The sequence below is a fragment of the Dermochelys coriacea genome, chromosome 1, assembly GCF_009764565.3.
Source record: "Dermochelys coriacea isolate rDerCor1 chromosome 1, rDerCor1.pri.v4, whole genome shotgun sequence".
NCBI lineage: Eukaryota > Metazoa > Chordata > Testudines > Dermochelyidae > Dermochelys > Dermochelys coriacea.
The window spans coordinates 197,140,540-197,152,850 of NC_050068.2; the positions used below are offsets into that span (position 1 = coordinate 197,140,540).

The following is a 12,311-nucleotide window of genomic DNA, read 5'->3' on the forward strand; positions in this document are numbered from 1 at the left end:
CGTGGTAATCACACGTGTTTTTGCGAGAGATTTCATATTGCGTAAGGGCAGTTCTCTGATATGGAGTCAGATTCTTTCCTGAGAAGTCAGGTTCTCTGAAATTTGATGTACCTTGTTCATTGAGGATGAAATTCATCTCTCCTAACACACAGCAACTTGGCTATTTTGTGTGTAGGTATAACTTCCTTCCTCCCCAGATCCTAGGCTGACTGGAACGCTGCAGTGTAGTCTCTTCACAGGTACTATTCCTGCCTATGGATTTTAATAGGACCCCTTCCCACTGCATGCTTCCTGTGCTCATTTTGAGTTGCACAGTAGTGGATCCTATAGCCCCTCCCCTAACCTGCCCCCAAACCTTCTCTTTACGTTGGTCCATGCAGAGCCAGCACAGAAACGTGCAGGGGGTGCAGAGTTGTTCCATCCTTTTCCTCAGTACTTTGTCTGTATCTTCGCACAGACACTGCCACAGTTCAGGTTGTAAGTAATACAGATGGCTTCTGGAACAGGGTGTATTTAACTCAAAGTTGACTAATATGTAGCACTTTACAAATCACTCGATAGTTTTCACATCATCCTATGCTAAATTAGAAAACGTGAAAATTAAGTTTTGATTTCCTGAAGATTTTGTGACAGTCTCCCTTAAAAATGGAACTATATTTTTTGACTGTAAGTTGGAGAGGAAATATGGTCTAGTAGTTCAACTACAGAACCAGGAGAGATCTGCGTTCTATTCCTAGCCCTTTCACAATGTGTGATCTTGTGCAAAGCCCTTAAATTCGGTTCCTTAGATTTTTCTCTCTATAAAATAGGGTTAGTCAATAATACTGGTCTTCAAAAGGGGTATTGAGGTTTAGTTCATGAATGTTTGTAAATCATTAAAGATCCTTGTTTAGAAATTGTTACAGAAGCCTAATATCACCATCTTCCATGGCGAATTGCTTGGTGCAGGAGTTAGTGGATGAGGTTCTATTGCCTGTTGTGACAGGGTTGGGACAGATGGCTATAGGAGAATAATAGAAGGCAGATATATTAGCTCCAGGCTAAGTAGATCCCTTTTCCCTGGGTAAGGTAACAGGGAAGGTTCCAGAACAATCAGGAACCTTCTGGAGACCATTAAGACAGGTTGATTAGGACACCTGCAGCCAATCAAGAAGCTACTAGACTCAATTAAGGCAGGCTAATCAGGGCACCCGGGTTTTAAAAAGGAGCTCATTTCAGTTTGTGGTGTGCATGTGAGGAGCTGGGAGCAAGAGGCACTAGGAGCTGAGAGTGAGAACGTGGACTGTTGGAGGACTGAGGTGTACAAGCATTATCAGATACCAGGAGGAAGATCCTGTGGTGAGGATAAAGAAGGTGTTGGGAGGAGGCCATGGGGAAGTAGCCCAGGGAGTTGTAGCTGTGGCACAGCTGTTCCAGGAGGCACTCTAGACAGCTGCATTCCACAGGGTCCTGGGCTGGAACCCGGAGTAGAGGGCGGGCCCGGGTTCCCCCCAATCCTCCCAACTCCTGGTCAGACACAGGAGGAGTCAACCTGGACTGTGGGTTCAGAAAAACGGCCAAGCTGAGGGCTGCCGTGAAGCTCCAAGGCGAGCAAATCCGCCAATAAGCGCAAAACCCACCAAGTTAGAGCAGGAACTTTGTCACACTGTGTTATGCAGGATGTCAGATTAGAAGATCATAATAGTCCTTTCTGGCCTTAAAATCTATGGATAAGCTAGCTCAAATAAGTTTTAACTGAAAAGACTCAGAAAATTACTCAGTATACAGATCAGTCCACCTGTTCTGTGACTTCTCAGAGATTCTTGATGAGGTGTTTTGCCAGCCTCTGCATCTCCCCTCTCTAACTGCTCTTGAGATTTTTTAAAAAAGGACTTGTTTAGGGTGGGAAGCAGTAGAGTTTATCGGGGAGCTAATTTCCAGCCTGACGCTTTTGTGGGCACATTAATGTTCAGTACATTTAAAATACATTCCCTTTAAAGATGTTTAAATTGGCAGAGCCCTTCTTTTCAGACACAGAAAAAGAAATTATTCCCAAATATTTGCTTTGATTTTAAGTTAACACAGCTGTATTGCCAGGCCTAAGCATTCAGAAATCATGAGTTTGGCCCCCAAAATCATGACACTTAAAAAGATATTCAGAGTTCATTTTATTTACATTCTGGTTTTTGACCTTGAGCATACAGTGAGGGTGGGGAGTCACATGATACAAAATTTTCTCTGCAATAGGGAAGTCTGGGAACCTTTTTTCAATGTCAGCTGAGAGTCTCACATAATTGCATGACTCTGGTACCTGCGACTTTAAGAGGAACGCCACATATTGCAAGACTTGCAGTAAGTTAATGAACGTTGGCAACACTGAAGTCCTTCAGCAGAAAAACCCAAAGAAACAAACCAACGGTAATTGTTGTTTTTGTATTCACAGAGTGGCACAAAGAAGACATAAAAGAGTAAGAACATGGACTCGACATATAAACATCTTTAATAAAGATTATATCTTTGTGCCTGTTAATGAGGAGTAAGTATGACACACATACTTTAGAAACAGTTTTTTGTGGGGCCATTTTCTGAATCTAAAAATTTCAAAGATTTTAAATTTACTCTTGAAGGGAGCAGTGAAATATCCATGGTCCAATATTTTATGATCCACCAGCAATAGAAATAAGTGCCACTAGAAAGCTAGGGATTCCTGATCCTAGATAGATTTTTTTAAAGCACTAAACACCATGCTGTCTGTCTAGATCAGGGGTGGGCAAACTTTTTGGCCTGAGGGCCACATCGGGGAATAGAAATTGTATGGTGGAACATGAATACTCACAAAATTAGGGTTGGAGTGCGGGAGGGGGTGCGGGCTCTGGGGTGGGGCTGGGGATGAGGAGTTTGGGGTGTAGGAGGGTGCTCTGGGCTGGGACCGAGGGGTTCAGAGGTCAGGAGGGGGATCAGGGCTGGGGCAGGAGTGCAGGAAGGGATGCAGTTTCCGGCTGGGGGTATGGACTCTGGGGTGAAGCTGGGGATGAGAGGTTTGGGGTGCGGGAGGGTGCTCCGGGCTGGGATCAAGGGATTTGGAGAGCGGGAGGGGGATCAGGGCTGGGGCAGAGGGTTAGGGCATAGGGAGAGGCTTAGGGGTGCAGGCGCTGAGCAGCGCTTACCTCAAGCAGCTCCCAGAAGTAGCATGTCCCTTCTCCAGCTCCTATGCAGGGGTGTGGGCAGGCGGTTTTGCACACTATCACATCCACAGGCACTGCCCCTGCAGCTCCCGTTGGAGTGCCGGAGGGAGCCATTGGAGCGTGTAGGAGCTGAAGGAGGCCATGCCGTGGCTTCTGGGAGCCGTGTGTAGTGGCCCCTGACCCTGGGTCCCAGCTAGAGCACCGGAATGGGGCTGAGCTGCATGGTGTGGCCCCCGACCCGGCATCCCAGCTGGAGTGCCAGAGCGGGGCAAGTCCCAGACCCTCCTCCCCAGCGGGAGCTCATGGACTAGCTTAAAACAGCTCCGGCCCATGGGCCGTAGTTTTCCCATCCCTAACCTAGATGAAGAGCCCGCATTTCCAGTGGTGTAACAGATTAGTCTCTAACTCTAGCAGTTTAGGAGATTGGCTAAAATGTCAGAATTGAAGTGGGGTAGTAATCTAAATAGTTTTAGGGTGTGCACTCATTATGTACCAGAGTTAGAAATGCTTTGGTTGATCAGTACAAACACTCCCAGAACTGTTAAGCTTTTCCAAGTGCGGATACTCTCTCATTGGTCAGCAAGAAAATAATTACATAGACTCTGAGTTTAAAAGTAAAATAAAGAGCAATCCTGTTCGTTGTGCGGAAAATATAATTAGTTAAAATAAAGTTCCTCCAAATGTTAACATTTCATATGCATCTGGTTTGAAGAAAGATATTTCCTTCCCTCCAGTAAGCTTTGCTTTGTGGGTCTTTATTGCAGAAAGGCTTGTTTTGTTTTGTTTTTAGTTGTCATCATATACCCTATGAACTTGGGTACTTTCCTGTAAGCAGCTCCCTGTAGAACAATACATAGTACTGCAGTACCGGTACCAATATATGGGCCTGATTCTACACTGCCCCATACTTGGAAGTCCCATTGAAGTTGATAATTGATGTCAGTGGAAGTTGTGAAAACAAAAGAGCAGCTGCAGAGTGAGGTCATGTAAATGTGTTCAGGTTGGCGGAATATATTGTGGACTATATCCATGTTTTCATACCTGGCACTGATCATTTGATTAGGGTATCCTGAGGTTTTTGTTTTGTTTGTTTTCAGGGAGTGTGTGTTGAGAACCAGATAGGAGAAGTACTTGAGAACCAGGAAAGTGAGAATTATCTTTACAACAGTGTCCTGCTGCAGAGGTGAAATGAGTAGGAGTATATGTGTATCATTGTGTTCTTCTAAATGAACATCGTAAAGGTCAGAACTGATAGACATACAGTGGAGCAACAATGCATTAGTTCCATTAGCTCACTAGTACCAAAGGCTTTCCACAGTGTTTAAAGGACTCTTGAATACTGAATTGCTGACCTTTTTATTTTTTTTATTTTTCCTCTCATCCCCATGGTAGGTCTCACTGGTACATTGCAGTTATTTGCTTTCCTTGGTTAGAAGAAGCGGTATATGAGGACTGTCCAAATCAGGGGTCACTGCAGTCCCAGACTCGGCAATCTCCACTTCAGTCAGAAAAGAAGAGAGAAACAGTTAGAACCAACACAGTGCTGGTCTTCAGTGATAACTGGAAGAATAAAGAAGACCTGGATGTAAAGAGCAATCTGCACTCAGAAGGTGGTGATTTTTTAAAGAGAAAAACTGTTAGCTTCATGCTTTAATGAGGCACTTATCAAAGAAAACTTAATTCTTTGCAAGACTGAGTTAGTGGGTTTTTTAGGTTACCATATATAGTAAAATTTCCTGATATATTAGGGGCTGTATTATGTTCTTGATGCCTGTGGGCAACTTTCTTAGACATGAATGGAAGTAGCATGTGCAGATCCAGCATATGATTTAGTCCTAAGTAAGGTTTCCATACTAGGATCCTGGTCGAACTCACATCAAAGTCAATGAAAAAAATCTCAATGATTTCAGTGCGAGTTGGATCGGGACCCTAGTGAGGTTCTTCAGCAATATTCAGCCATTCAAACATGCTTGTACAAAGGGAACTAAAGCTAGTTTATGTTCATCCATCTTCTTTACAATGCGGATAGAGCCATTGATCAAGAAATGCAAATATTTCAGCCAAAAAATAGAAAATAATTGTTCTTATTTTAAATTTACTGTCTCACACTAGGTAAAGATCATCTTGCTTCATCTCCGAATTTGGAGTCAAATCATTGTGAAGTAAGTACTTTTCTGTACTGACAAGGGAGAAACTGTGAAGTCTTTAGTGGCAATCTGACACGGTCAGATTAAAAATTACATTTAAAAATAAAATTTAGGACAAAACTATCTGCTAATGTCCTTTTAGGTAAACAATAACAAGTAGTAGTGTATATTTGGATGTATTGGACAAGGACATGCTTGGGTTTTATTTTTGCTTGGCATAACTAGACTACTTGAATGTCACTGCTTTAAAATAAATTACATTTTTGTAAAATTGACTTGACCCCTCCAATCCTCCTTGATATTTGCCATCAGGCTCTTCATTAGCAAAGTAGGTTGACTTCCAGGAGAAGTTAATTACATGTGGTGAGGAGGGTAATACTTGCCATTAATGTTTTTAACAGCTCAACCTTGTAAAATTTTACTCTCACAGAGCAAGTTTTTTTGAATATTGAACAAAATGATAAGGAAATAAATCATTATAATGTCTAGTGAAGAACAGAGGAGTATGTGTTATATCTGGGCTGATAAATTTGCATGACTGTTTTGCAAGGTTTACTATCTGCATCCAAACCAGTATTGTTTTTAGGCTGGGTTATCACTTTCATAGTATCTCAAACATGTTTCCCTTATAGCTTCTTGATTCTGCATCTTCTGAGCCCAATCTTGAGCTGATGGGCTCTGCTTGTTCTTTTAAAGATTGAGAGAGGCGTAATGCAAGATGAGCTTCTTTATGAATTAGAAGTGTCTTTAGGATGGTTGGATTCTACAGAACTCTCACCTCTGGGACTGGCAGGGAGAGCAAACTCTGAGGTGAAAAAAATGCAGGCAGGCAGATATTTGCTGATTTTAAGAAAGGGTATGGGCTAGATTGTGGCTCAGTCTAATGCAGGTGCAGAAAGGATTGAAAGGGTGTGAACTCCTCCCATCCCCCCCATGTGACTGCATAAGACTTGGTCAGAACTAGAGTCTGGGCACAAGATGGAAAGTAGAAACTGAGCATCTTGTACTCCCTTTTCGAAAGTAAGTGGATGAGAAAGGGGAAGGGAGTAGGAGTCATGTCTGTGCACCTTCCTCAATAAAACTGGTTGGATGAAAGGGACAGGAATATGATGTATGGCTACTAATGAGATGATGCAGTATATTCCCCCAAACCTGAAACAGGAGCTCTGGAGAAATTGACCCAGAGAGGTGCATCTGAGTCAGAGTTCCTTTCCGCAGCTTCTTCTGGGCCATTCACTCCCTCTTTGAGAGTAAACTCTCCATTTAGCCCTTAGTGCTTCTTCGAGTGATGGTCCCTGTGTGTATTCCACACATGGGTGTACATGTGCACCATGAATCCGAGTCCAGAAAATTTTAGTCAGCAGTGTCCATTGGTCTGCACACATCCAATGGAATTCCTCATGCTTTGAACTAAGGGCATAAAGGGCAGTGAGGACTGGTGCCTCTCCAGTTCCTTCTTACTGCTGCATGGCTTGAGTCAGAATCCCACGTTTGCTTCAACCTTCCTCTTCTGTTAACCTGTGAATACAATTTGTAAATTGTTTAATGGCGTAATATTTTAGTGTCTTTATAGTTAGTTTAGTTACTCCCCACCCCAGTGGGCGTCTTCCTCCAAAGAGGGACTATGCCAAGAGTTTCTGGGTTCAAGAACTGTCTCCTACCCACAGCCACCAGCTCTGCCTCATATCACCATCAAGTGCAGCATCTGCCTCTCTGCCCATCCCTGAACTCGGGACAAATGAATTTGCCATCTGCAGAGGTACTTACCTGTAGCTGAAGGTTCTTTGAGATGTGTATTTGTATTCCACTGTTGCCCTTCATCCCCGCTGTTACAGATCATCTCTAGATTCAGGGTAAGAAAAGGAGCTGGAGATGCATCGGTCCACACTGCCCTTTGTGCCCTCGGCTCAGAACATGAGTTCCACTACATAGGTGCAGACCAAAGGACACTGCTTACTAAAAGTGTCCAGAGTCAGGCCCATGGTGTGCATGTATACCCATATGTAGAATACAGATAGGGACCACATATCTCAAAGAACCTCCAGTTACAGATAAGTAACCTCCATTTTTTGTTGGTGGCAGTTAGAATAGAGAATATTTAAAAGGGATGTAGTTACCTTGAAAATCTCACTTATTTTAAAAAGATTTCCCTGTTACAGTACCTAAGTTTAGTAGAAAAGTTAGTGGAAAATAAGTTTCTATAAAGTTTCCCTATTTTTTCAGTGTTTACTTTGTGCATTTGACAGCACTTTGTGGGGTTTCATTGATTCCCCACTATACTACTTAGCTAGTCAATTTCTCCCTTTATGAAATGATCGCTATAAACATCAACAGGGGAGCAGCTAAAATATTTTTTTTAAAGGGATTTTTTAAAAACAAGAAATACTATTTAATGAGTCCTCTGTTAGAATTTTATCATTTCAGAGTTCATGTTGAAGTCCCTTTTTGTTTACCTCTCAGTGAAATACATTAATACTTGATTGTTTTGAATGTATCTCAGGTATTTCAGTTTCTTGATCACTTTGTTACATATTAACTTATCACATCAGGTGTCACCTCATAAAAATGTGGAGTCATTTTGTGCTTTTTTTCTGGATACAACTTGTAAAATTTATTTTATGTTTTTCAGAGCTCTTTAAATAATTCCAAATTAAAGAAAGTTTGTAAAAGGTAGGTTTATGCTTTCATAATAATGTAACAACACTTAAATGTCCATATTCAGCAATTTGGCAGCAACATTGAGCACTTGATTCAACTTTACACATAGTAAGGGTTACCTTTAAGGGGTGCTTTGTTCAGGTTTCCCCATTGATTCCTTGACCTTTCTATTCATATTACCACTGAAATTAAGTCACAAAATAAAAACCTCTTTTTGCCACTCAACTAATATGCCGAATGAAAGATTAAGTTGATTTTGGTTTTTGCTGTCAACAGGCCTTGTATACTCATCTTGGATTCTTTGAAAGCAGGTTCTCTGCAGAACACAGTTCAGATCTTGAGAGAGTAAGTAACAGTTTTATTCTTGTGTTAGACAGGGACATTGTCAGAGCAGATTTTAGACCCAAAATGTCTGATTTACATTCTTTCAAAAAATTGTACAAAACCTAAGAGCAGTAGAAAAGTTGCCATGATTTATTTAAAAACAAAACGGCAGCCTGCAATGCAAACTTCTGTCGTTCAGTTGTAAACATCTCTCAACAGGATTGACATGATTACAGGCCTGCTTCAATATCCTAACTAAATATAGTGCAAAAAAGGAAAAAAAGTGAGAGGTATGCTAGCCTTTTAAAAAAAAAAAAAAAAATCTTCATTTCAGTTATCTAAGGTGTTGTGATAATGCAGGTCAGGAATGTTGTTGTGTAATTCTTTTAAACCTGAAAGTGTTCTTTTTAAATGGCCAATTTTTCAGAGTATCCTTCAGTTTTGTGAGTATACAATTACAACATTTCAATAGAATGCAGTTACTGCATTTTTGCACACAGATGAAATATGATACCTGGTTGAGGGTGGCTAAAAATTTGGTATTACTGATTTAGTCAGATTAAAATATTAGTAGCTGTCTTAGAAGGCAAGAATAAGAACTGCCCTGAAATGTTGTATGTAAACTCAGAGCCCTTATAGAAAAGTACTTAGGGGAAATATAAACTATATAATTTTTAAATGATCATATTCTCAAGTTGTTGTCATGAGTTGGAGTAATAACTTGAGCTAAATGAGAACAAAAGCACTACTGTAAGTTATATGGATGGAAGAGAACTCGATGACGAATCACCCTTTCAACACCAAGCGTTGCAACATCATTCTTTGAGTGGTGTTGCACAGAGCAAATGACTTTAATATAGCATACACAAAATCTTTTTTGAATCAGTGCCCTATTGACAATATTAAGTATTTGCGGCTGAACTTGGATGTTGTTCTTGTTCTTTATTGTGTTTAATGAAAAGAGCAAAACGCAGCAGACCTAATAAAAATGGTCCGTGATGGAGATTCCACTAGGACCCTTGGTAAATTGGTGGGTGGTTAAAAACAGTAATTAACTGTTGCAACAATTTACAAAGGGTTGTGGTGGATTCTCCATCACTGACCCTTTATAAATCAAGATTGGATGTTTTCTAAAATCTGCTTTAGGCATTATTTTGGGGTAGTTTTATGGCCTGCCTTTTCTGTGGGTTTTCTCATAGGAGAAGGCAGTCATGCCAATGGTAAATGAGCTAAACTGGATGAAAATATGATGGCACAGATCTTTGTATTCACTAGGGAGTGGGCTTCATTTGAACTCTGAAGCCCTTACATTCAATTGTGTGTGTACCTTCCACTTCTCAGTGGCCTGTCTACCTTTTCAGGAGTGGTGTGGGTTTTGGGTGCTCGTTTCTGGGAGGCCTCAGAAGCACTGAATGCTTGCAGCTCTAGCTGAAGTCCAGCAAAAGCTGTGGGTGGTTGAAAATCAGACCCAGCATGTCTCACGGAATCCAAAATTAGTGTCAAGTATCAGAGGGGTAGCCGTGTTAGTCTGGATCTGTAAAAGCGGCGAAGAGTCCTGTGGCACCCTATAGACTAACAGATGTATTGGAGCATAAGCTTTCGTGGGTGAATACCCACTTCGTCAGATGCATTTAGTAGAAATTTCCAGAGGCAGATATAAATATGCAAGCAAGAATCAGGCTAGGGATAATGAGGTTAGTTCAGTCAGCGGGGATTAGGCCCTTTTCTAGCAGTTGAGGTGTGAACACCAAGGGAGGAGAAACTGCTTTTATAGTTGGCTAGCCATTCACAGTCTTCGTTTAATCCTGAGCTGATGGTGTCAAATTTGCAAATGAACAGCAGTTTCTTTTTGAAGTCTGGTCCTGACGTTTTTTTGCTGCAGGATGGCTACCTTTAAATCTGCTATTGTGTGTCCAGGGAGGTTGAAGTGTTCACCTACAGGTTTTTGTATATTGCCTTTCCAAATATCTGATTTGTGTCCATTTATCCTTTTACATAGAGATTAGTGGGCACTTTTGAACATTTGGTTCAATGTATAGCTGTTGCAGTCAGAGGGCAATAGGGAGCCTTCTGGTGAACACTTGTAAATTCCAGTGAATGGTAAGAACAGTCCCTGAAGCCCAGTGGATGCCTGGCCATCATCATGTTACAAAAGTGGTTCCTAAAGACTGTCATTTAATCTTTACCATAGATAGGGTACACTGTCGAGTTGAAATGCTGTAATCTAACTACAAGTAGTTCAGTTTGTTCCTAATTTAAATTCTGATGTTATATTTATGGTTTGCTTAGCGTGAACAAGATGCTTTTTATTTATTTGTGTGTGTGTGTGTGTGTGAAATGTTTGACAACATGAACCTAATTCACAAACTTTACACTCTCTGCATAATAATCATGCAGGATAACTATAGCTCCTTCAAGTGTTCAAGTTTAAGAAGTGCTGTTGTGTCTTTCTGATGGCTTGAGGAAACCCTGCACAGACAGCTGGTCAGAATTACCTTCCCATTTAAACTATACCTTGGCTATCTCATGCATAATATAAGTTATTTGGTACGGACCCGTGTGGCTGTTACACAGAACTGAACCATGGAATTATCTGTAACTTTTCAAGTGAGTTTTTGTGAGAGGTTGTGGAAGCAAGTTGGTTAGAAAATTGTGGTGTTTACTTAGTACTGTCCTAAAACAGGCAATACCCAAAAAAGGTCAGAGTTTAGCAGGCCCTTCTTGAGGATTTAACTTTCTTTGTTTTATTTCAGGTACCTGGAAATAGAGTGGGAAGCTAAACGAAAAACACACCGAGAATTCAGCAAATCAACGATGCTGGATTTCTGTCCCAGAGTCCCGAAACAGGATAACAGCAGTGATTGTGGGGTATATTTACTGCAGTATGTGGAAACCTTCTTCCAGGTACGTATAGAAATATTAGAAATGTCTGCTGTCTTCCAGGTGAAATCCTCAAATCCCTCTGAACGCCTAATGGTGAGGTATAATATATTGCTCCACTTGAGGAAGGGGAGAGAAGATCTACCCTTGACCTGGAGACAGGGCTGCAGGGCAGCCCCTCTGTTTTCTTTTGCAGCTGTAGTAAAGGCAACTTGAGTGTAGTTTTCGGGCCGCTTGATCCAGGGTGGCTTCTACCCTCAGACTCCTAACCCTGCTGATGTATTTGAAGTCTGTGCAGAGCATGTGGGGGTGGGGGAAGAGGGAAACCTTGCATGTTTGTACTGCTCCTTTTCTACATGCCTGAACCAAAGTCCTGTGCATGGAGAGTCCTGTTTGGGTCCGAGGCCCATGGGCAGATTTCTCTGTGCAGAAGAGCATGATAGGCTCCTGTGTAGGTGTGAGCCAGAGTTCAGTGCTGATTTTTCTGAACAGCTCACTTTCTAGCCACCCGGTGCAGTGCTTTTCTGTACTCTGATTGTTACCTTTTTCTCTTCATTAAACTTAATGTTTAGATTTCACATTTTTCTTCCTCTGAATGATTAAATGTCTGATCATTTAAATAAGTAATAAGTAAGTTGGTTTAAAAAAATTTAGTCATATCTGCCCACAGGCTGGGCTTGTGGAAGGTGATTTGTGGCATCCAAGCATCTGGTTTAGTTAGGACAAGCACATTCTCTGCCCCCATTCTCCTTCTTCACCAGCATAATGTGGTATAGAGGTCCCAGTGCCAGTGCAAGTATTCTGTCCCAGCCACAGGGCAAGAGGTCCTGACTTAACCTGCAGTCTCTTCCTCTGGTGTCCTGCTGAATCCCATAGAAGCATTCTTCACGCTTGTCATTTCTTCACCAGCAGACAGTCTGGCAGGGGAGACAGGTGGGACTGTTGTGCTGTTAGAAAACTTCATCCTGCAACATACAATTTTCAGCACCATTGTGACTAATTAGCTAGTGGGCATAATGTGTGCATGTGTGCGCTCTCTCTCGCCCCTCAGTGTCACTCTTTTTTCCCTCCTATCCTGCTGTCTTTCCTTTCCTAGCTAATTGCAGAATGTTGTTTCCTCCCTCACCATGAATTAAGA

The 12,311-nt window shown here is 41.7% G+C and overlaps 1 protein-coding gene across 7 annotated transcripts in view; it reads left to right on the plus strand.

The window, feature by feature from the left end:
* SENP7 (SUMO specific peptidase 7) overlaps window positions 1–12,311 on the plus strand; it is an 80,841-nt gene that overhangs the window by 66,076 nt on the left and 2,454 nt on the right. For all 7 annotated transcript variants that reach the window (XM_038374323.2, XM_038373987.2, XM_043511157.1 and 4 more), the window contains 6 exons: window positions 2,423–2,515; window positions 4,557–4,774; window positions 5,277–5,326; window positions 7,941–7,981; window positions 8,246–8,314; window positions 11,047–11,197. In XM_038374323.2, coding sequence (XP_038230251.1) covers window positions 2,423–2,515; window positions 4,557–4,774; window positions 5,277–5,326; window positions 7,941–7,981; window positions 8,246–8,314; window positions 11,047–11,197 — 622 coding nt within the window. The remainder of the gene's footprint in view (window positions 1–2,422; window positions 2,516–4,556; window positions 4,775–5,276; window positions 5,327–7,940; window positions 7,982–8,245; window positions 8,315–11,046; window positions 11,198–12,311) is intronic.